At 45.1% G+C, this 25303-nt stretch overlaps 1 protein-coding gene across 1 annotated transcript; it reads left to right on the top strand.

Moving 5' to 3' along the window:
- Positions 1-411: 411 nt before the first annotated feature.
- Positions 412-24064, top strand: SLC30A9 (solute carrier family 30 member 9). The gene is made up of 18 exons (XM_083379965.1): positions 412-859; positions 2021-2188; positions 4020-4073; positions 4800-4899; positions 5806-5898; positions 7088-7170; positions 7624-7682; positions 10503-10570; positions 11493-11595; positions 13897-13952; positions 14977-15112; positions 16115-16154; positions 16753-16824; positions 17819-17926; positions 19039-19204; positions 20734-20863; positions 21206-21319; positions 21989-24064. The coding sequence occupies exons 1-18, from the start codon at positions 763-765 to the stop codon at positions 22031-22033; spliced, it is 1692 nt and encodes a 563-aa protein (XP_083236091.1). The 5' UTR covers positions 412-762; the 3' UTR covers positions 22034-24064.
- Positions 24065-25303: the final 1239 nt, after the last annotated feature.

The following is a 25303-nucleotide window of genomic DNA, read 5'->3' on the forward strand; positions in this document are numbered from 1 at the left end:
CAGCCCCAGTTCTTAGCTCAGCCGGTGATTCTATGGATGCCGCATTGGCAATTAAGCTGACTTTGTAATAATGCCGCTTGGGGTGTGTATGTGTGAAAGCCCTAACAAGCAGGCATATACATAGAATGAAGGCTACTGCTAAGCTTGTAAGCCGCCCTGAGTCTTCGGAGAAGGGCGGGATATAAATGGAATTAAAATAAATAAATAAAATAAAAAAAATTCCAGGGCAACCCCAGGAATTTTTCCCCCGTCTTTCCCTGGCCAATCTACGACCCTGCTTCGTCCTGGGGTGGGGGCAAACTAACCAAGACTTAACTTGGTTTTTCCAGAGCATCATTTATGAGTGCAGGCAAAAAAAAATGGGCTGTCCCATTTCAAGCGGCGGGGGGGGAGAGGGGAAACGGGGAGGAGCATTCCCGCAAGGTGAACCCAGGGGAAGATGGTTACGCCCGCAACGTCACCGCAAACAGGAAATGACGTAGTCGATAAGGGGGAGGAAGAAAAGAAAAAAAACCCGCGGCGTGTTAGCGCTCCACCGCGCTGCCTTAACCCTCAAGGCAAGATCATAGAGGAGAGGAGCGCAGAGCGGCACAGATTTTTTTTCCCCTCCTCCCCTCTTCCACATCCGGCTTCTCCGGGACTTCCGCCTTCCCAAGATGGCGGCCGCTGGTCTGCGGAGAGCCGGCCGGGCGCGGAGTCACTCATGAGGCGCCTTCCCCGCCGGCCTGCCTCTCCTTTCGCCGGTCGCCCGAGCGCGGGAGGATGCTGCCGGCTCTGGCCGCTCAGCGGAGGGGATGGCGCTGCTTTTACCAGCTGCGTCTGCTGCGGCGGCGGGGCCGCTGCCCGCCGGTCTGCCCCGGTGAGTGTGGCCGGTGAGGGGACGCTCCCAGGTCCGGCGGGCTTTTCTGACTGGCTTTGTAGGTGTGAAGTGAAAATCAAGCCCAGTTATCGCCTAATATGTGTATGTGTATATGTAGGGGTGTGTGGTGATTATTATTATTATTAATAGTAATATAATAATAATAGTAATAATAGTAATTATATATATATATATATATATAATATATATATATAATATATATATATATATAATATATATATATATATATAAAGTTGGAAGGGACCTTGAAGGTCATCTAGCCCAGGCAGGAAACCCTATACCATCTCGGACATATGTTGCATGTAGTATGTTTTAGGTGTGTGTCATGTATGTGTTTCACTTGGAGAGCGGGCAACTAAATTTCATTTTTGATGTGTGACCATAATAAATATAAATAAATAAACCTTTGTTGTCAAAGTACAACATGTGTACATTGAGATTAGCTGAGCCTTCCCCCCCCCGCTCTCTTTATTTTATTTATTTTTATTTTATTTTTATTTTAATCCCATTTATATCCCGCCCTTCTCCGAAGACTCAGGGCGGCTTACAAGCTTAGCAGTATTTAAGATAAATAAAGATTTATCTTATCCTGCACCTTATTTATTATTTTGCAAACCTGCCTCGTAGGTTTAAATAACGCTCTTTAATGCAGAAGCCGACTTTACCGCATCCCGCTAGCGAGCATAATAAAAGTAATTGTTTGCGATGAGCGGAATTTGGGCGGACGTACCACTGAAGTAGATCAACTTAGTTTTGGAGAAATATTTTAATTTGCCACAAAATGGTTTGGCGATGGCGACGTTTATTGTTTCCTGATCACAGGTGAGATCCAACACTGCCTTACCTGGTACCTCTTGGCTTTTTTAAAAATTTCCTTTGCCCAGAACTGCCGCTTTCTTTGTGGCATATCAGTTTTAATGATAACCAATGATCCATTTGGGGAAAGCTCAGTGTCGTTTGAATATCCTTTTGACTCTTCTCTGCAAGGTTTCTGTTGTCCTTTGGTAAACCCATATAGCGAACACTTCAATAATCATAACCGTGTTACGTCCTCTCAGCTGGTTTTTATTCTTTAGTATTTGTTTACTCTGGTTTTCTTCTGCCTTCTAAAACTACCATCCACTTTCATGTTTCCATCAGGGTGGCAAGTATCCATTAAAGCTGAGAGACTCCTGGCCATCCTGCCAAGTAGCTGCCTGCCTCGTCCCTCAAGTCAAGTCAGAGCTTATTCCTCCAACGATCAGAAAAACAGCACAAGAATGCCCGACGCAAGTTCTCCAGAAGGCGTTGCGCAGAAGATGGCAGCTGGTAGGTTCATTCCCGTTCACGGCCTGCATTTAAGGCAGGGCTTTGCAACCGGTGGTACGCATACCACCTGTGGTACTTTGCCACGTGGCAGGTGGTACGCGACGGTCCTAGAGAAGTGTAGCGGGGGAAGGGAATGAGCCAAAGTGACCCAAGGCTGAAGGAGAGGCAGCTGCAAATGCAGGACTGTCTGAGTTGGGCAGAAGCCCTAGGAGCCAGCAGGGCTCCAGCTGAATAGAATAGAATAAAGAATAGAATAGAATAGAATAGAATAGAATAGAATAGAATAGAATAGAATAGAATAGAATAATAGAATAGAATAGAATAGAATAGAATAGAATAGAATAGAATAGAATAGAATAGAATAAGAATAAGAATGTAGAGTAGAGTAGAGTAGAGTAGAGTAGAGTAGAGTGAATAGGACAGGACAGGACAGAATATAATATAATAGAATTAGAAAAGAATATCTTTATTGCCATTATATAACTCACAACGAAATTAAGTGCTGTCCAGAGTGCACGCTACACACAAGTAAAAACCACAAATAAAAATATACATTATATACACACACATCCTTCATGTTCTATTCACCATTGTGCTGCTCCTAATATTGCACTTCCAATGTTGCACTATACACTAGTATTTCATATGGTTACAGCTCTGGGATAAAAACTATTTTCAGCCTATTTGTCTTTGTTTTTATTATCCTGTACCGTCTGCCAGATGGTTAATAGTTCAAAAAAAAAAGACTGTCCGGAGTGAGATGAGTCTTTAAGAATGTTTTGAGCTTTCCTAAGGCAACGGGAACTGTACAGTTCGTCTGGGGGATTTTGGGGGGGGGGGAAACGGGACAGGGCAGCCAATAATTCTCTAGCTCTGGTTTCCCAGTTGAAAACATGTGACTGTAGTTTTAGTGCTGCAAAGACAAGACCATAGGAACAGAAGACAACTTTTAGACAACTTTTAGCTTTTTTAAAATATTATTTGTATTGGGAACGCCCGCTCAACAAGTTGCTACTGTGTATTGGGGCAAATAAAAATGTTTACGTTCAGGTCTATTCTGTTTTAGCTTATTCAATGGAAAAGTTTATTCTGATATTGTTGTCCACCCTATTTTCTCCGAGTTCAAGGAGAAATTCTTGTCTTAAAATCAAGTTGGTTTTTTTTTTTTACTAATTCATGCCATGACTCAAGCATGCTTGTTATTAACAGAAAGATATTTTGTTGCCACGGTCTTCCATTCAGAAGGCAAATTCTAATGTCTTTAATTTGGTAGTGGAATTAGTTTCAATTTACTGGTAGCGGATATATGGCAGGTGTCCAACTCCAGGGAATAAAGCCACAGTCTATCAATTTTGTTACTGAGGTCATAACTCAATACAGTATTGCTGATGCTGATAATTAAAAATGCACGATCGTGTATCTGGGATACATTTTACTCCCAGTAAAACCAGTGTTGTTCTCTAGTTTTTAGCTTGGACTGAATTGTGGCCTAGAATGCAATAGAGCTAGAAGAATTCTCATTTCCTTTCTTTCTGATACTAAGACAAAATAGCACAATCTACTCACAAGAAGGATGCTAACTAGTTTCTTTTGTTGTGTCCTTACAATATAAAGGACCTTTTCCGTGGGAAGGGAATCAGTTAAAATTTGAATGGTGGACTTGCTAGGCCGTGAAGGGAAAGAAAAAACTTTTCAAGGATTTATGTCGCAAATTTGAAACGGCTTCCTGCCTTGTCCATTCCATTTGCCAAATAATGCCATCCCAATGTCTTCCTGTTTTCTTCTCACGGCGCAAACACAACGATGTGACTGTGTGTTTTTATTTTTCCAGCCCGAGACGCTATCAATCAAATTCCTTTCCCACAGCAACCAATTCAAGTAAAAGGTAATTGATGTCTTTCCGTGGGCATGCATAGATGTTTAAACTGGTCTTAGAATCACGTGCCAAAGATCGTAGTCTGTATTTACCCTTAAGGGCATTCAGACTCCGAATCCAACTTATTCTTAAACAAATCCCATTCTTGCTTGGTAATAAACCCTCATGCCCACTTCGCTACCGACTGAGAATCTGCTTTCGGTTTGTCGTTCACTTTTCAGGTTTTACAACCTGGTCACGTGTAATCTCTGTGACAAATTAGAACACATTTGGCTGGGTTTAATCCAGTAGGTGAAAATGTGTTCTATTAGTACAAGTAGCCCTCAGTGACCCAAATTTATGTTGCTAAATGAGAAGTTTGTGAAATGAGTTTTGCCCCGATTTTACGACCTTCCTTGCCACAGTTGTTAAGTGGATCACTCTGCAGCTGTTAAGTTAGGAACATGGTTATGAAGTGAATCTGGCTGCCCCATGGACTTTGCTTGTCAGAGGGTCACAAAAGAGGATCGCATGATCCCAGGGGACACGGCGACTGTCGTAAGTGTGAATCAGTTGTCAAACATCCGATATAATGGTCATAAGTCTGAAAAATGATCATGTCACTTTTTCCAGTGCTGTTGTAGCTTTGAACAGTCACTAAACGAGCTGTCGTCAAGTCAAGGGCTACCTGTGTCTTCCAAGCTCCAGAGACTCTCTTGAGTGTAATCCTTCTCCCCCCCCTCCTCTCTTTTCAAGTGAAAGCTGTGCTTAAAAAAAGAGAATATGGACCAAAGTACACAAAGAATAACTTCATCACTGGCGTGAGAGCAATAAGCGAATTTTGCCTTAAGTCCAGGTACGTTCATCTCTTCAGATATTAAATTTGTACGACGTAGTGTGTTTCCAGAGTTACTCTGCAACCTTACCAGTACAAAAGGCTGGTGAGACATACTACAAACAAGAGGCGCCAAATTCAGCAATACCTTTAGCTTTGAAAATCATCATATTTTGGTACTCAACACATTTTGATGTGAAAATTGTGTCCCGGTAGTCGTCATTTGTTTGGCACTCAATGCATAAGCTAAATGTCGGCTACCTTGTGACTCACTATGTTATTCCTTTATGGGGAAAATTTGTTTTGTATTCATTGGTTTTGATACTCATTGTGACTCCCAGAATCAATTAACAATGAGTACCGAGGTATCACTCTTTTAATTTTAGGATTGCTATTATTTATCAGTCTAGACCAGGGATAGGCAACCTTGGCTCTTTTATGACTCGTAGAGTTCAACTCCCTGGCTCAGGAATTCTGGGAGCTGAAGTCCACGAGTCATAAAAGAGCCAAGGTTGCTTAGCCCTGGTCTAGGAAGTGGTTACCAATAGCTTAAAGACCTATGCCACTAAGAGAGGGTTGTTCAGGCACAATTCTTACACAGAAAATCTGAATGAGGTTTCTTGAAAACCCCTAAAAGTTCAACATGCTACTATAAGAAGTAATCGTACTTTAGAACAGGGATCCCCCAACCTTGGCAACTTTTAAGATCTGTGGACTTCAGAATTTCCCAGCCAGCCATCAAAAATATTTTGCAAAGTGTTTGGCCAGCAGTCCATTTTTGTTATTCAATAGCAACCTGCTTTTGTCATAACTGGGGTCCTGTAAAACGGACGCGCCTTCCAGATGATGAACTTGTTGCCGCCTTTATCATCTCTGCTTTTCTTCTTTCAAGATTTTTTTAAATTTTTTGTCTGTCTCCTTCCACAGTGATCTTGACCAGCTTCGAAAAATCAAACGGCGAAGCCCTCACAATGACACAGAAGCTTTCACTGTATTTTTGAGATCAGAAGTGGAAGCGAAGTAAGAGCTTGTTTGAAAAGGTTATCCTAAGTAGCGATTTAATTTCTTAACGCTTTCCTGTAGAGTTTGCACAATTTGCTAATTAACTGGTAAACTCTTTTAACTTTGTCAGCTTTGATTCATTTAATTGTGGTTTCTTCAGGCAATTAAATCAGAGTGTTGACTCTCCCCCACACACACACTTGTGGCTTAGTGGCAACGGGCAATGTTTAATTTCTGTTTAACTGCCGTTTAATTTGTGTTTTCCCAACCATTAACCAGTCAACAGATTAGGCCAGAATCTTAAAAAATAGAGAGGAATAAAAGTATTGCCAGAAGAATTTTGGCTAAACCACATAAACAACTCTTTTTGCATTTTACTTTTTTTCCCCCCAGCACTTAAAGAGATAGCACGGCTCGTGCTGTGACTGTCACAGATCTGTGTGTCTCTTGTCATTGTCAGAAGGGATGCGGTGGCTCAGTGGGTTAGGACGCTGAGTTTGTCGATCAGAAGGTCGGCAGTTTGGCGGGTCGAATCCCGAGTGCCGCGTAGCAGAGTGAGCACCTGTTACTCGTCCCAGCTTCTGCCAACCTAGCAGTTCGAAAGCACGTAAAAATGCAAGTAGAAAAATAGGGACCACTCCGGTGGGAAGGTAACAGCGTTCCGTGCGCCTTTGGCGTCTAGTCATGCCGGCCACATGACCACGGAGACGTCCTCGGACAAGCGCTGGCTCTTCGGCTTTGAAACGGAGATGAGCACCGGCCCCTAGAGTCGGAAACAACTAGCACGCATGTGCGGGGGAACCTTTACCTTTACCTGTCATTGTTAATGAAGACACCTAAGGGGAAATATTGAACGGTTTAATTGTGTTCAATCTGCTGTGAGCCCAATAAATTGCAGGACAGCTCCCAACCTACCAGTCAAGTCATCTGGATGGCAGCACGTGGGAGGAAACCTGGTTGAATCATAATGTGGGCTGAATTCAGGAAGAGTAAAAATCAAACACCACCCCTTATTTTTCCCTTAGCTTAGCTCGGTTAACGTCGTATTTCCTTAGCTCAGGTAAATGTCTCAACTTGTACATCCGTGTGTTTCGTTTTCCCAGAGAGCATGTCACGTCTTCCTCTTTTGTATGCTCAACAAGTGTTGGCAAGTCAGATCTATACCTTTTCTCTCTTACCCCCGCCCCCAACTTTGTTAAAAAAATAGGTCTATAGAAGTTTGGGGCAGCCCGGAAGCTCTTGCGCGCGAGAAAAAACGACGCAAAGAAGCCGATAGGGAATACATGGAAAGTAAGTGTAAAACACACTTGGAAGGGCTTCGTCGTTTTGATTGTGAGGAACACCCGGTGGTGTTTTTAATTAAATTGGGTGGGTGGGAGGGGTTATGCGTGGCTCCTAAGATCTCCTGGAAACGGAGACACAGTAGTGGCCAATATTGTGGAAACCCTTTTGGGAAAAGTGTAACAGTAGAAATGCCACCTTTGGTTAAGTTTCAGCCAATTTTTCTTCTAATTTCTTTATAACTGTAGCCTTGTTCACATAATAATAGTATTTTACATTGCTTTCTGGGTGACCAGTCCACTCTTTGCACCATTACTTTAATTTTGGCTCTTCTCCATTAAAGACATTTAAGCTTGGAGTGGATAGTCATTTTTAACATCCGTAAATATTTTGATTTCCGGTCGTCCACGGCAGCGGCTGTTAACCCATCTTTCTCTCTCTCTCTCTCTCTTTTTTTTACAGAATTATTTAGAAGCCAGAAATTGTTGAGGGAATACAGGAATTTCCAAGGAGAAACTAAGGTGAACATTTTTTAAAAAAAAAAAACGGTTGTAAAATACCTACTCGTGGCCAATTTCTAAGTGCGAGTAGCGGTGTAACCGTAAGGCGTGCAGTCCTTTAATAATTTCTACCGTCTCTGCTGAGTGCGAAAGTCCAAATAATTGTCTTTTTAAGTCCAAATAATAATTACCTCTGCTTTTTCCTTCCCTGCTTGGCAAAAGTCGGCCCCTCCCTGCTATCCTAGTTTCAAAATTCCCACAACACTCACCTCCCTGGCTGGAGAGCAAGATGGTTATTAAGGCTTCGACTTAATCCCGACAAGACCGAGTGGTTGTACATACCGGCATCTCGGGCAATCCAGCCTATTCCATCTTTAATTACGGGGGGTGAGGTGTTACCCCCCGTAGATAGGGCCCGTAACTTGGGCGTCCTCCTTGACTCACAGCTAAGTTTGGAAGATCACATAGGAGCTGTGACCAGGGGGGCTTTTGCCCAGGTTCGCCTGGTGCGCCAGTTGCGGCCCTACCTGGACCGAGATGCCCTACGTACAGTCACTCATGCGCTCGTGACCTCTCGAATAGACTACTGCAATGCTGTCTACATGGGGCTGCCCTTGAGGACCATTCGGAGGCTTCAGCTGGTGCAGAATGCGGCCGCACGAGTTGTGATGGGGGTTTCCCGATACTCCCATGTAACGCCTCTTCTCCGCGAGCTGCATTGGCTCCCAGTTGCCCTCCGGGTGAGCTTCAAGGTGCTGGTGATGACCTACAAAGCCCTAAATGACATGGGTCCGGATTATTTACGGGAGCACCTTCTGCCGGCGTCAACTTCCCATCGCCCCGTGCGCTCCCACAGAGAGGGTCTCCTCAGGGTGCCGTGGGTCAGGGAGTGCCGGCTGGCGGCCCCCAGGGGGAGAGCATTCTCTGTGGGCGTGCCTGCCCTCTGGAACCAACTCCCTATTGAGCTCCGGACGGCTCCCGACCTTCGCTGTTTTCGCCGTGACCTGAAAACCTGGTTATTCGAGCGTGCCAGCCTGGACTGAGGGAGTGGGGTTTTAAATTTCATAATTTAATTTATTTGTTTGGGGCTAAATTTAATTTAATCTATTTTTAACTTTTGTATGTTATATCTTAATTGCCCTGAATACCGTCCTGAGTCCCTTGGGAGAAGGGCGGTATATAAATCAAATACATACATACATACATACATACATACATACATACATACATACATACATAGATACATATGGCCTCAGTGGATAAACGCAGGCCTGGGCTCCGAAGCGACGATTTGTATCAAGCCACCCTTTGCAACCACACTCGCCTACACGAGATCATTGCCTGCGTTCAGGGGTCTCCAAACCTGGATAACTTTTAAGACTTCGTGGCCTTCCAACCGCCAGCATTTCCCCAGCCGGCCACGTTTGCCGGGGAATTCTGGGAATTGACGTCCACGGGTTCTTAAAAGCTGTCAAGGCCGGACACTCCTCTAGCCGCAGCTGATTGAATGATCTGGTCTGCAGGGTATAAGTACAGCCAGGATTTTATTTTATTTTTGAGGGCTTGGCCAGTAGCTTTGTCCAAATTAAGCAGCGGGTCAGGTCCATCCCAGCGTGGGCATTTAGGAAAGAATGACCCTCACCTCTCATTTGTAGCGACAGGTATCACTTTTACCGAAGCCAAGGTGGTCGCAGGAAAGCCAGATCTGAATATCCCTGCGTAAACCCAGTGTTTTCCCCTTCCCCTGCGCCCTCCCCTCTCGGGTCTTTTGTAAATCTCCCCAACGGGGTTCAGTCCAGTTGTTTGGGGTAACGGTCTTAAAGTTTGGCGCCTCTTGCATTCCCCTCTCACGCTTGGGTCCTTGGATCTGTCCCAGGTTGGCATCTCTGGTTCCTGCCATCCCCCCTCCCTATGTTTATTCCCTTAACCCTAACCCTCCCTCCTTTTTATGGCAGGATGCCATCGAAGCAAAAGCAATGAGATGGCAGATCTGACCGGGTGTTTCTCTCTCTCTCTCTCTCTCTCTCTCTCTCTCTCTCTCTCTCTCTCTCTCTCTCTCTCTCTCTGTCTCTCTCTGTCTCTCTCTCTCTCTCTCTCTCTCTCTGTGTGTCTGTCTGTCTCTCTGTCTCTGTCTCTCTCTGTGTGTGTCTCTGTCTGTCTCTCTCTCTCTTTAATTGAATGTGTATTTCGCAGTCCTCTGGACTCCTCTTGAACCCAGCTCCCATCCTCTTTCAGTAAAAGTAACACTTAACTCACGACGGGCCATTCTCCATTTGTTGGGCTTCCTGTTCCACTTGTTTTGCAGGGAATGACAAGCTTGCGTGCGGCACAAGGACCTGGCCGCCTTTCCTTGCAGTCTTGTGAATAAGTTGGGACTCCCCTGTTACAAAATCACGGTTACTATGCCTGCTAGCCAATTCGTGTCTCGACCGATTCATAAAAACACCTGGTGGTAGTAAAGGCACGTAGGACGTTTTAAGATGTTTGCACACAAACTTCCATGCCTGGTGGACAGGGAGAGTCATAGATTCTATGCCTTTGCTCGGTTGAGTTGGCGGGGTCCCTGTCAGAAGACCTACTCCTTGTAAGAGAAAATAACTCTTCTAAGATGTTGGCTGCTGCTTTTTTTTTCCTCCAGAACCATCGTTTTCAGGGGTAGATCCGATTGATTTTTTTTTAAAATTCTAACCGCTAATCAACAGACGCTCGTTTGTACACGCTTGCTTAAAGTAGGCGACGTCCGAAATCATTTGTGTATAACAAACATTGCATTGTTGATGAAATACATGCAGAGAAGCGTGTAGTTTGTCTTAAAACTACATGCTTGTGTCTTTAATTCAGCCGCGCTCCCGTGCCTCAGCTATATTTCTGAGCGGACCAGGAAAAGTGGTCATGGTTGCTATTTGCATGTAAGTTTTCTCTTTTTTTTCTTTCTTCCTTTCTTTCTTTTTTTTCTTTAGGTGTATGCCTCTTAAACATAGACGCTGAAAAAGCTTAATCCTGTTTTATTGTGTTGTGTGATGATGTATTGCGTACCGCTGCATCGGAAATCAGAATTTTAGTTTAGAAGGAAAGCTTAAAAGGTAAAAGCCTAAGGCAATTTTTATGTAATTAAAAAGGGACCAGGAAGCTCCGGAGAGTTGAAGACTATCCCCCTGTTTTGAAAAGGCATAAAGGTCTCTTGCTTTGAGCAGAGGGGTTGGACTGGATGACCCTTAAGGTCCCTTCCGGCTCTGTTCGGACTAATTAAAGTATTTTTCTGCAAATCGTTGCCTTGCTTCCCCTAGGATTATTTTAAGAAAAAACGGTGCTTTGAGAAAAGTCCCGTGCAAGGGATTTGGAAAGCGGGAACAATTGCGGGCTAGAATATTCCCCACGTGCCCCTGTGTTCTTTCCTTCACGTAATACAGTCGCGGTGCGGCCCGGATTTCTTTCCATTTATTTTTTTTTTTGCAACCTGCCTACCGGAGATCTGGTTAAGGCTGGTGCAGACCCAGTGCCAAACTCGGAGAAGCGATAGAAAATGGAAAGGGATTTTTTGTACAGTGCTGGGACTTTGGAAGCTGCAGCGTATTTTGAATTTCTGCGGCTCAGAGGCTTTTCAGGTGTGCCCTGGGCCCAGGCGGCGTTTTGATAGTTCACACACACACACGCTTATCCTCCCCGACCGCACGGCTCGGCGAGCAGCCTAAGGGAGCTCACCAATCTCGTTAGCCGTTAAGTCAGCGCAAGAGGAAAGGGTGGCCGTGCGCACTTGAGCTTTGCGGAGCCTCGGAGAAAATAAAAATAAAAGCGGTGACGAGAGTTTCCTCTTCCTCCCCCCCCCCACAGAAACGGCTTAAATTTTTTCTTCAAGCTGCTGGCCTGGGTTTACACGGGCTCTGCGAGCATGTTCTCCGAAGCCATACATTCCTTAGCAGATACGTGCAACCAGGTAAGCGGCAGGCCACGCTTTCGTGTTATCTCGGGGAATCGGATGCAATGCAGCGAGCGGTTTATTTGACTTTTCAACGGAACGGAATATCTGCAGCTCCGGCTTGAACGGGGGAATCCCAGCTTGGTGGGGTTTTGTTTTTTCCCCCCCCCTGCAGATGTTTCATCAGCCCACTAGGGAACATGACCACCATCATGATCAGCATTTCTAGATGTTTCACTTTAATGCCAGCTGAGCTCAGCACGGCACCCCCTCAAATCTGTTGTACATCAACGAACATGCGGGGATTGTTTGCAAAGATTAAGGTGGGAGGGTCAATATTATCCAAAGCACCAGAGGGCAGGACAAGAAACAGCGGATGGAAACTCATCGAGGAGAGAAGCAACCTGGAATTAAGGAGAAACTTCCTAACAGGGAGGACAATCAACCAGTGGAACAGCTTGCCACCAGAAGTTGTGAGTCCTCCATCACCGGAGGTTTATAAGAAGAGATTGGACAGTTCTTTTCCAATTCTAAGATTCACCAAAGATGGAATTGCATCTTTGGACCGCAGCTCCATTCTGTCTCCCACAACGTACAGGTAGTCCTCAACTTACAACAGTTCATTTAGTGACCATTCAAAGTTACAAATGCACCGGTGTTTGGGGGGGGGGAAGACTTGCGGACATTTTTCACACTTGCGACCGTCTCAGCATTTTTCCCCCATGGCCACGTGATCGAAATTCAGACCTTTGGCAACTGGTTCATATTTGTGACGGTTGCCATGTCCTGGAGGGTGTGTGTGTGTGTGTGTCATGCGATCCCCTTTTGCGACCTTCTGACAAGCGGAGCGCATGGGGGAAGCCAGATTCACTTAACGACGGTGTTACTAAATTAGCAACTGCGGTGATTCACTTAACAACTGCTGTGGCAAGAAAAGTCGTAAAATGGGGCGAAATTCACTTTTAACAACCTCTGGCTTAGCAATAGAAATTCTGGGCTCAATTGTGGTTATAAACTGAGGACTACCTGCATTTTTTTTATTGTATTTCTAGGCAGCAGAGAATGGAATGGAATCATAATAGAATCATAATACAATAGAATAATAGAATAGAATAGAATAAGGAACAGAACAGAATATAGAATAGAATAGAATAGTAGAATAGAATCAGAATAGAATAGAATAGAATCAGAATAGGAAGAATAGAATCAGAATAGAATAAAATAATAGAATAGTTGGAAGGGACCTTGGAGGTCTTCTAGTCCAGCCCCCTGCTCAAGCAGGAGAACCATATACCATCTCAGACAAGTGGCTGTCCAGGCTCTTCTTAAAAACCTCCAGTGATGGAGTACCCACAATTTCTGGTGGCAAGCTGTTCCCCTGGTTCAGGGGTAGGCAACCTCGGCTCTTTTATGACTCATGGACTTCAACTCCCAGAATTCCTGAGCCAGCTTGGCTGGCTGAGGAATTCTGGGAGTTGAAGTCCATGAGTCATAAAAGAGCCGAGGTTGCCCACCCCTGCCCTGGTTGATTGTCCTCACTGTTCGGAAGTTTCTCCTTAATCCTAGGTTGCTTCTCTCCTTGATCAGTTTCCCATCCATCACTCTCTAGCTTATATAGGATAAAACAAACCTTAGCAATATTAAATATATATAAAAAACTAAAATAGAAAAAGAAAAAAGAAAACGAAAGAAGACTTATTCAAATGCTACATAAAACTTCTTAACTCTATACTTGTTCTGGATAAACTCAATCCATTTTCTCCATTCCATAATGCAGCCGTTCTTTGTATGTTTTAATCTCCAGGCCTTGGATCGTCTTAGTCGCTCTTCTCTGAATTTTTCCCAAACTCTCAACATCTTTCTTTGTGACACGGTGACCAAGACAGATATCCTGTCTTGAGATTTGCCTCTGAGTTTCATAGGGTGTGTGTGTGCGTGTATGTGTGTGTGTGTGATGGGCTGATGAAACATGTCGGGGGGGGGGCGAGGGAAGTGACAGGAAGTGTGCAATTTTAGGACATCAGTGTCTTGTCCTATTGCGGCTAACTTAATATCCCAAATCTTATATGATAATTTGATGGTTTTATGTGGGGGTGGGGGGCAGAGATTCTGACCCCTTTTCAAATTTTTTCCGATTTTGCATGACTGTAAAAACGGATCAGACTTTTAATGCGGTTGCTTGGCTTCAGTGAAACTTTTCCAAAATTAAACAACGAATTGACTCTTTTTTTTTGTTTCTGTTTTTGGCAACGAACTGACATTCAAGACGCTAACTGTAAAATGTGACGGTCCCTGTCCCACATTTCTTTTCACACACAGGCCTTGCTGGCGTTGGGGATCAGTCAGTCTGTGAGGATACCCGATGAAAGCCATCCGTAAGGATTTTGAAGCGTTTATTCCCTCCTCCCTCTTGTTCTGAAATTGTTTTGTTTGGTAGACCGTATCCTTGAAAAAAGGGTGGCTCAGTGGGTTAGGACGCTGAGCTTGTCGATCAGAAGGTCGGCAGTTTGGGGGATCGAATCCCGAGTGCCGCGTAACAGAGTGAGCGCCTGTTACTCGTCCCAGCTTCTGCCAACCTAGCAGTTCGAAAGCACGTAAAAAATGCAAGTAGAAAAATAGGGACCGCTAGGGTGGGAAGGTAACGGCGTTCCGTGCGCCTCTGGCGTCTAGTCATGCCGGCCACATGACCACGGAGACGTCCTCGGACAACCGCTGGCTCTTCGGCTTTGAAACGGAGATGAGCACCGGCCCCTAGAGTCGGAAATGACTAGCACGCATGCGCGGGGGAACCTTTACCTTTAGCTTTTATCCTTGAAAAAGCCCAACCGTATCTTCTGTTTTGGACATTTTGCCAAAGTCCAGATTCCGTGAGATAATTAGCAGTTTGGGAAAGTCCGGTTGCCTTTTCGAAAAAGCCTTTTTAAAAAATAGTTTCCATTGATACTTCTGGACACTTCCCAGAAAGTCTTAACTGATTGAAAGGCATAACTGTAGACGGAAGATTAATTTTGCATCCTTCCGAGGTCAGTAATATGAGGACCCAAATTGTTGGGGGCAACTATGCTGACTATAAGCTGCTTATCCAGAGCTGTAAATCACTATGAAGCGGTATATAAATCTTAAGTGTCGTCGTTAACTTTCATCTATCTTTGAATTATCTTTATCTATCTACGTGGGGGAAAATCCATCAACCGCTTCAAGAGGGCTGCGAGTGCTATTGCTAGGAAAAATTGCATTTCCCGAGCCTGGATTTGCTTCTAAGGTCTACCCTTGGTTCACTCCCAACGGATTTCCAAATGCGATGGCAGTTACGCCGCCTTCGGCTCTGGTGACATTTCCATTTTTTCCTTCCTGGGTCACAGCGGTGTTTCTCCCCCCCCTCCCTCTTTTTCCTTCCAGGTATGGCTTCACAAACATGCGTTACATCGCATCTCTGATCAGCGGCGTTGGCATCTTCATGATGGGGGCCGGTCTCTCGTGGTATCACGGCGTAATCGGGCTGCTCAATCCTCAGCCGATAGAATCCCTTCTTTGGGTATGTTGCTTCGAAACATGGTTTTGGCTGGGTGATTTGCTTTGCAATAGGCGTGAAATTCTCTGGGTTGCTTTTCTTTCTTTCTTTCTTTCTTTCTTTCTTTCTTTCTTTCTTTCTTTCTTTCTTTCTTTCTTTCCCTTCTTTGGGTACGTTGCTTCGAAACATGGTTTTGGCTGGGTGATTTGCTTTGCAGTAGCCATGAAATTCTCTGGGTTGCTCTTTCTTTCTTTCTTTCTTTCTTTCTTTCTTTCTTTCTTTCTTTCTTTCTTTCTTTCTTTCTTTCTTTCTTTCCTTCTTGTTTGGGTATGTTGCTTTGAAACATGGTTTTGGCTGGGTGATTTGCTTTGCAATAGCCGTGAAATTCTCTGGGTTGCTTTTCTTCCTTTCTTTCTTTCTTTCTTTCTTTCTTTCTTTCTTTCTTTCTTTCTTTCTTTCTTTCTTTCTTTCTTTCTTTCTTTCTTTCCCTTCTTTGGGTATGTTGCTTCGAAACATGGTTTTGGCTGGGTGATTTGCTTTGCAATAGCCGTCAAATTCTCTAGGTCGCTTGCTCTTTCTTTCTTTCTTTCTTTCTTTCTTTCTTTCTTTCTTTCTTTCCCTTCTTTGGGTATGTTGCTTCGAAAAATGGTTTTGGCTGGGTGATTTGCTTTGCAATAGCTGTGAAATTCATTCATTCATTCTTTTCTTTTCTCCTTCCTTCTTTCCTTCCTTCCTTCCTCCCTTCCACACATATTCATTCATTCATTCACAACCAAAATCAAGCCACTCTAGGACAAGGAAAAACCCTTGGTGCTCTATTACAGTATTTGGGGGGAAACGATGGTCGTTTTAAGATGGGGAGCAGACTTCCTCTTTAGCGCTCTGAGGCTTGCTGACCAGAAAATGCAAAAAATAGGCAGAAAGGATTTAACGGTTCAGACGGGTTAGTGGTAGGAGGTATACAGCTCATTATTACACTAATACGATTAACTTCCGTTTTTCTTTCTCCCGTTCTGTTCCTTTTAGGCTTACTGTATTTTGGCAGGATCTTTGGTGTCGGAGGGAGGTAGGTGATCTAGTAGGAAGAGAGAAAAAAAAGAAATCTCCAACCTTACAAAGTATGCCGTCGTTTTCTAGACGAATCGAACACGGCTTAATTCCTTACGGAGAGGAGCATTCTAACCTGTCGGAATGCTGCTGGTTAATGTCAATGAATAATGATAATAATAATAATTTTAAAAAAAACCCACCGACCAGAAATATTAAAAAGATTACCTGAGACTTTATCCCAGCGATCTACCTACGTTGAGCTGATTCAAGAAAGCTGACTTGTTGGGAAGCCAGTCTTCCCACAAGATTGTCGACTTAATGGTCAGTCATCAAGAGCCCAATCGACAACTAAAAATGGACCATATAAATACCACGCACAAAACAACTGCTAGATTTCTGGTTTAAGACCCAGTTTGTATACACATTTTCCCCGTGCCGTTGTAACTTCGACCGGTCAATAAATAAACTCTGGTAAGCTGAGGACTAACCTGTATTTCATGGTTTCGGGGTTCTGTTCCCATTTTAAGCGGTAACTTTTCTGGATTCTGTTAAAAAAAAAATTATTTTTCCCTGCCGTCCCCTTTAATGAAATAATTGTGTCGATGTTGTTGCAGCTACTCTCCTGGTTGCCATCAACGAGATCCGAAGGAGCGCTCGAGCGAAGGGACTCTCCTTCTACCACTACGGTAAGTCGGTTTTGATAGGTTAGGGTTTCCTGCCTGAGCAGGGGGTTGGAGTAGATGACCTCCAAGGTCCCTTCCCACTTTATTATTACTATTATTATATGTCAGGAATTTGCTCGGCCGCAACCCTTATTTTTCTATCTGCCTTGATAACTCGAATAACTTAGGTAGGCCCCGACTTTAAAAAAAAACCTACTCATTTAGCGACTAATCGAAGTTGCAGTGGCTCTGGAAAAAAGGGACTTACGGCCAGTCCTCACGCTTAGTGACCGTCACAGCATTCCCCCATGGTCATCTGAACAAAATCCAGGCGATTGGCAACGGTCACGTGCTCACAACAGTTGCAGCATCCCAGGGTTGTGGGGTTGCCACGTGTGACTTTCCCAGCCAGCTTCCGACGAGCGGAGTCGAAGGGGGAACCCAGAAACACTTAAAAACCCCATGATTTGCTTAACGACCGGAGCGATTTCCTTAACAGCCGTGGCAAAATAGGTCGCTGGGGTGGGGGGGGGTCACTTAAAAACTTGCCTTGCTCAGCAACGGATATTCTGGTGCCCGTTGTAAGTCAAGAATCTACCTGTAATATCCATACTTTTTTCTCTCTCTACTGTTTCTTGAAATTGTATTGCAGGGAAGGAAGCTGTTATTATTGTTATTGTTGTTGTTGTTGTTGTTATTATTATTATTATTATTAAGCTTTTATTCATAAAACATGAAACTCAGTGAACTGAACACTCAATTTGACTGGCACTAATGGTTGACACGGGCTGCTGCCAGCATCCTAGGTATCAACCAGGAATCTCCTTAAAATGTAAGATCTGAGTAGCGCAGGTTTTTTGTAGCTTTGCTGGAGTTATTGCAGGAAGCTGCAATTTCTTGATGTATTTTGCAAAGTTATGCAAAGATGGTAAGTCACCATCTTACATCAGGTGATTAATAATACAGTGCACCATTCTTATTTTCTCTTAATTTCTCTTAACTCCTTTCCCACCTTCAGTTATCCAGGCTTGTGATCCCAGCACAAATGTGGTGCTGTTAGAAGACACGGCTGCAGTTCTTGGCGTGACGCTTGCTGCTACCTGTATGGGGCTGACTTCCCTAACAGGTGAGCCTTTGGGTTAAGGGAAGAGCTGGTAGGTGAAAGACAGACTGAGTTTTTTTTTCTAATATGGTAATAAACTGCGATCGTTTTATACCGCAAGGGTCCCCAACCTGCGGGCCGTGGCTCATAAGAATCTAAGGAGCTAGGTAATAGGAGAGATGAGAAGGATAATAAGTAAGAAAGCCCTACTACGTGGTTTGACAATCAAAGGCATAAGACAGTGCTGGGGGAATTATGTGTTTAGCAGAGTGATGGCATGAGGGTGGAAAAACTTGTGTCTGGTGGTTCTGGTGTGCAGTGCCCTACTCCAGGGGTAGGCAACCTCGGCTCTTTTGTGACTCGTGGACTTCAACTCCCAGAATTCCTGAGCCAGCCATGCTGAGGGGAAAGGGAGAGGTTTCCATGCTGAGCCATGCTGGCTGAGGAATTCTGGGAGTTGAAGTCCACAAGCCATGAAGGGGCCTTAGTTTCCCCATGCTGGCTGAGGAATTCTGGGAGTTGAAGTCCACAAGCCATGGAGGGGCCATAGTTTCCCCATGCTGGCTCAGGAATTCTGGGAGTTGAAGTCCACCAGTCATGGAGGGGCCAAAGTTTCCCCCATGCTGGCTCAGGAATTCTGGGAGTTGAAGTCCATGAGTCATGAAGGGGCCATAGTTCCCCCATGCTGGCTCAGGAATTCTGGGAGTTGAAGTCTACCAGTCATGAAGGGGCCAAAGTTTCCCCCATGCCGGCTCAGGAATTCTGGGAGTTGAAGTCCACCAGTCATGAAGGGGCCATAGTTCCCCCATGCTGGCTCAGGAATTCTGGGAGTTGAAGTCCATGAGCCATAAAAGAGCCAAGGCTGCCTACCCCTGCCCTATAGCGTTGTCTTGAGGGAAGAAGTTGAAACCGTTTATGTGCGGGTTGTGGGGAGCTGATAATAAATAAATGCATTGGTCTTTAAAAATGGCACACAAGCTGGTGTCACTCCCCCCCCCCCCCTTGGATATGCTTGTGGGGTTGTCTAGGAAGAATGTGAGGTCCCTTCGCCCGCATCTCCCGCTAGCAGAACATGAAAAGAGAAGCCCAGAGAATTTACACTTGTGCTATTCACTGGGTGACTGTTTTATTTCTAGGTAACCCCTACTACGACAGTTTGGGCTCTCTGGGCGTGGGGACTCTGCTGGGAGTTGTGTCGGCCTTCCTCATCTACACTAACACGGAAGCCCTGCTGGGCAGGTCCATCCAGCCCGACCAGCTTCAGAAGCTGACGGAGTTACTGGAGTATGATCCGGCAGTGCGGTAAGAGGACTCCCGTTGGAGATCCAGGCGGCCCGAGGGCGGAACGGCTCTAGTAGGCCAGAGTAGAGTTTGGAGCAGAAGGTGGAAAGTGTGGAAGGGAAACTAGCAAGAGAATCTTTCTCGCTCAGGGTGGGGCTGTGGAGCCTTCACTGCTTTCTGAGCTGGGTGGTTTCCTTGACCCAACTAGGTAACATCATCAGTGCTAGAAGGGGGGGGAGTTGCGGAGGAGAAGGAGGAGGACTGTGGGGTCCTTGGTGCTCTCTGAGCTGGGTGGTTTCCTTGCAGACGTTTCATGGCCCAACTAGGGAACATCATCAGTGCTAGAAGGGAGGGAGGAGGAGGAGGACTGTGGGGTCCTGGGTGCTCTCTGAGCTGGGTGGTTTCCTTGCAGACGTTTCATGGCCCAACTAGGGAACATCATCAGTGCTAGAAGGGAGGAGGAGGACTGTGGGGTCCTTGGTGCTCTCTGAGCTGGGTGGTTTCCTTGCAGACGTTTCATGGCCCAACTAGGGAACATCATCAGTGCTAGAAGGGAGGGAGGAGGAGGAGGACTGTGGGGTCCTGGGTGCTCTCTGAGCTGGGTGGTTTCCTTGCAGACGTTTCATGGCCCAACTAGGGAACATCATCAGTGCTAGAAGGGAGGAGGAGGACTGTGGGGTCCTTGGTGCTCTCTGAGCTGGGTGGTTTCCTTGCAGACGTTTCATGGCCCAACTAGGGAACATCATCAGTGCTAGAAGGGAGGAGGAGGACTGTGGGGTCCTTGGTGCTCTCTGAGCTGGGTGGTTTCCTTGCAGACGTTTCATGGCCCAACTAGGGAACATCATCAGTGCTAGAAGGGAGGGAGGAGGAGGAGGACTGTGGGGTCCTGGGTGCTCTCTGAGCTGGGTGGTTTCCTTGCAGACGTTTCATGGCCCAACTAGGGAACATCATCAGTGCTAGAAGGGAGGAGGAGGACTGTGGGGTCCTTGGTGCTCTCTGAGCTGGGTGGTTTCCTTGCAGACGTTTCACGACCCGACTAGGTAACACCATCAGTGCTAGAAGGGAGGGGGGGTTGTGGTTTGTTTATATACAGTTGGCTTGTCCCTTCAGTGTTTATGGGAGCGCTCTGGATGGTTCTTGATTTGGCTATTGTTTATTGTTCGTTTGATTATCTTGAGTTGGTAGTTCCTTGATTGGGGCATTGCTTACTTTCTTGATTGTTGGTCTCGTATTAATCTTGTTATTAAGCTCAGCTGGGTGCTGATGGTCGGTGAGGAGGTGTGGTCTTTTTCTTTCCTTTTCTGTTTGGCAACACCCCCCCCCCCTCACTCCCTTCTAGCACCGAAGATGTTACTTAGTTGGGTCATGAAACGTCTGCAAGGAAACCACCCGGCTCAGAGACCACCCAGGACCCCACAAAAGGGAAAATTTTAAGAGGGAGAACGGGGAAATCTTCCCCTGCCCATGTTTTCTATGTTTTGACTAAAAAACTCCTAATGTCTGGTTTGTCTTTTTTTGCTTCGTCCCACCGCTCTCCTGTTTTATCTCAGAGCAATCCATGATGTCAAAGCTACAGATATGGGAATGAGTAAAGTAAGATTCAAAGCAGAAGTGGACTTTGATGGACGGGTGGTCACTCGGTCCTACCTGGAAAAGCAAGACATTGAGCAACTACTACAAGTACGTTAAGTCAGCGCATTGGGTTTCTCTCATCGGGGCTGCAGTGATCTTTGCAATTCCCTGAAGAAGGAAAAAAAAAGGGGTGGGGAATCTGATGTTCTAAATACTAATTTTGCAGATTAAATCTCTCAATTGCATTCAGCCCCGTAGATTTGCATATATCGGTGCCCGGTCTACTATCCTATCAATTTTTTCAGTGTCAATTCAGTAAGCTCTCAGGTGTGAGAAATGCTGGAAAGCAACTTAAAGAGCGAATAAAAACGGTCTTTGCTAAACAAGAATTCGTCCTTTTCTTCTTTTTCTAACCTCTTCCTCTTTTCTTTTTTTTTAATCTGACGGCAGGAGATCCAGCAGGTGAAAACTCTCGAAGATCTAGAGGCTTTTATGCTTAAGCATGGAGAAAACATCATTGACACTTTAGGAGCAGAAGTGGATCGCCTTGAAAAGGATCTCAAGGTGAGTAGCGGCGGGCCGGCCGGCCAAACAGATGCGCGGGCGGGAATAAAACGTGGGTTTGCTAGTCACATCGGACTGGGAAAATCTCGGGGGGAGGGGGGGGCTCCCACAAGACAGCAAGCATATTTCAGGATAGGAATCCCAAAGGTGCCTTTTTTTTTCAGGAGGCACCTGGACTTTCTTGTTTTTCCTTTGAAGAGGTTTCGCTTCTCATCCCAGAAGCTTCTTCAGCTTCTGGCTGGAGGGTGGGGAAGGGGAGGATTTATACTCCTCGCAGAGAGCTGGTCCTTTGCCTCCTTTCAGAGAGTCGTCGAGGCCACTTGGAGGTTTGCCTGTGTCCTCAGGGTCACCTGAGCGGTGCAGATGGGTGTGGGAGATCCAGCCCCAGGCTCAGTGGAAAACGTCCGTCTTGATAACGTGCAGTCTTATTTTTCAGCCAAGTAAACATCATGACCTAAAAACATATTTATTTGAACAAGCCGGCCTGGTCTGATGGGTTTAGGGGTATTTTAACATTTTATATTAATCTATTTAATTGGGCTACTGTATTTAATATTTCTTTTAATTTTTATATATTGTATTTTATTGCCGCCCTGAGTCCTTCGGGAGAAGGGTGGTATAAAAATTAAATTATTATTATTATTATTATTATTATTAATTCCATTTCAGAAACTGAATCCCGAAGTACGGCATGTGGATCTGGAAATACTGTAATCTTCACGGAATCGACTTCCTCACATCTCTCTCTCTCTCTCTTTCTCTCTCTCTCTCTCTCTCTCTCTCTCTCCCTCTCTCTCTCTCTCTCTCTCTCTTTGGGGGGGGGATTCGGCTTCTTTGAACTGGCGACGTAGAGCTGCTTACTGCCTCTTTTCACGGCGATCTGTAGAACATTTGCAACTAGACACTTTAAAATAAGTTATGTACATGTCCGTTTTGGGGGGAGGGGGGGAGAGAATGCATCCTATATGTTTTACTGGCCTATTTCAAGTGTTTTTAATTTGGCTTGCAAAACCATCCCCATTTGAAGACTGCATTTCTCTTAGAGTCAAACAGGAAGAATTCTAGTTCTGTCGTCTTTTATCTCTCTCTCTCTCTCTCTCTCTCTCTCTCTCTCTTTTTTTTTTTTTTTCTTCCCTTGTCTGAATTTGGTGTCTGCGGCATTACCCGTTCTAGTCTCCTTCAGATGGTTTGAGATGGATCACTTCCAACCTCTGTCCCAGTGTTACGATCTTATAGCTGCTCCTAGCAAACTCTGTAGCTTTGACCCAGATGATCTGGACAGATTTTTGGAGATTCCCCTTAACCTGCAGAAAACCTGCAGATATTGAGATTGTGCCAGACCGGTACTTGGGTACCAGCACCAGATAATTTAATGGGTGGGCTAAAGTTTTTACCTGCGCGATCATCTTCCAGCTGTTGACTTTGCGATATCAAAAGGCGAAACACACAAAAAAAACATGTGTTACACTGCTTGGCTGGTTCTAAATCTCCGTTGTATTTCCCTTTGTGGTTCTGTCGGATATCATTTGCGGGGATGATGCCAGAAGGAACATCGGGAAGAACTTTCAAGATGTTCAGACTTGTCCTTCTCCCGATCGTGGTGCCCTCCCATCCTGGGGGAACCTCAAAAGAGTTCCCAGACGCTGTGGGAATTGTAAGGCGGCGCATCTGGAAAGTAGCACATCGAAGGAGGTTTGTTTGGTTGAAAAACATGTCCAAAAAAGCTAGTTTTGGGACGACTTTGGAGCTGCTCTCCTCAAAGTTGAGTATCCTCTTGAAAGTAATGCCCAATAACTTAAAATACATTGGATGTTTTTTTTCCCTAAATTAAAATCGTACTAAGGTGGCCCCAATTGGCATCTGAAGGATCTCGTCTCGAACGTTGGAATGGATTTAGAATGGGTAGAGTTTGCAAACGGCAGATGGAGCCTCTGAAATTCCTCTTCCTGGGGAATGTAGCAGCTGTTTGGGCTCCCGAAGAAAAAGAGAACGCCCTGGCATTAAATCTAGCATGCCGGGCAGCTTGGAAGGGGTTGGGAATCAAGGGCCCAATGCTTGAACTGGGCAGACCCCGAGTGAATTGGCTTTAAAGAGCTTTTCCCTCTATAAGTAGAAATCAGGAAAGCAAAACGGATAAAGATGCCGGTTTGTACGGGCATCCACGCTACCTGCGCAATGCTCGATTCAGCACAGGATACAATCCAGCCCCCTTATCATGGTGAGGTGCTGATTGCGTGCAACGCTGGAGCTGTGAAACTTAACTCGTATTAAGGAAACGGCAACCGGAGGACTGTGGCGCACACACACTGGGGCAGCCCCGTGTCATCGAAGCACCGATGGCAAGTTTGCAAAAGGAGCTGAAATCATCTATGCACTTTTATCAACCTCTCGGGAATTTTTTTCCCCCCTAAGTCTTTGGCCTCTGAGGCAAAGACTTTTAATATTTTTTTTTTGGGGGGGTGCAAAGTGCGTTTGGCCAGGTGGACATTAATTTTCAAACCCTGTTTTTTTTTTTTAAGCCGTGGTACAAATTATGTGTGGAGACCAAAATGCGTCCGATTGGTTTAGTGCAGAGACAAGAAAGTCATCAGTTCCCGCGCTGGTAGCATTTTGACCTTTCTGTGCGTAATTGAATGTAATGATGCTATTTGGTGTGTTGTTTTTTTTTTAAGTGTCAGGAAAACAGCTGTACATAATGTAATTAGCACCTACTGATAAAACGTATTCTGTACATTTAGAACGAAAGGGGTGTCTCCTTGTTTTCAGTTATGGGGGAAGAGTTCAAATTGAAGGCAGGTTCCCACACAACCCTTAAGCATCTTGTTAACTTTTGTTGATGCCGGAGTAACCTAGACTTTCTAATGTGTGTGATGGCTTGGGATGTTTAGGAAGCTAAGGAGAGAAGCAACCTAAAACCAAGGAGAAATTTCCCTAACGGAACAATTCATCCGTGGAACGACTTGCCTCCAGAGGTTGTGGGTGCTCCAACACGGGAAGTGTTTTAAGAAGAGACTGGACAGCCGTTTGTATCTAGAATACTACAAGAGTTTCCCGCAGGGGGTTGGACTAGATGACCTCCCAAATCCCTTCCAACTCTTGTCTTGCACCTCGATCTTCCATGGATTTTCTGCAGAACATGAAGCTGATTTTGAGAGAAAGTTAGGAGGAGTTTTATGTCCTGGTGGGGGAATCCCCCCCCCTTCTGTGTATCCACCGATACATCCACAAAATTATAAGTACAAGCAGCTGCAAAACTATCCAGGATCATTTGGAATCTCCTGGCATCAGCAGAAAATTTCAAAGAGCTTGTGGTTAGCATCCTCTCCCAGGCCACCCACTAAGGGACTGGTTGTGTATTTACAAAGCATAGGTGTCTCCTTGCTTATTTGGAGTTCAGTTTAAAAGGTAAAGGTTCCCCCGTACATGGCGTGCTAGTCGTTTCCGACTCTAGGGGCCGGTGCTCATCTCTGTTTCAAAGCCGAAGAGCCAGCGCTTGTCCGAGGACGTCTCCGTGGTCATGTGGCCGGCATGACTAGACGCCAAGGCGCATGGAACGCCGTTACCTTCCCACCGTAGTGGTCCCTATTTTTCTACTTGCGTTTTTACGTGCTTTCGAACTGCTAGGTTGGCAGAAGCTGGGACGAGTAACGGGGGAGTTCAGTTTAGCAACATGCAAATGACTTACACAAAAGTTATATGCAGGCTGTCCAGACAGGCAGTGCAGCAGTGACTTTTTTTTTATTGTGCATTGTTATGCAACAGAACAAATGGATTGGAAGCATAGACTAATCAAAACCCACTAGCGCCACCACCACCCAAAGTAGTAAATTCTAGTAACAAAAATTTCTTTATAATTAAAAAATATCACTTGTTTTTTTTAAAAAAAAAAAATGTGCTGAACGCTTTTCTACGTTTTACTTCCTGGAAAGAAAGACGTGACTTGATGTCCTTTAGAAAACAATTCACATATGCGATAGAAATTTT

This window comes from Vipera ursinii (assembly GCF_947247035.1).
Source record: "Vipera ursinii genome assembly, contig: SUPER_7_unloc_1, whole genome shotgun sequence".
Classification (NCBI taxonomy): domain Eukaryota; kingdom Metazoa; phylum Chordata; class Lepidosauria; order Squamata; family Viperidae; genus Vipera; species Vipera ursinii.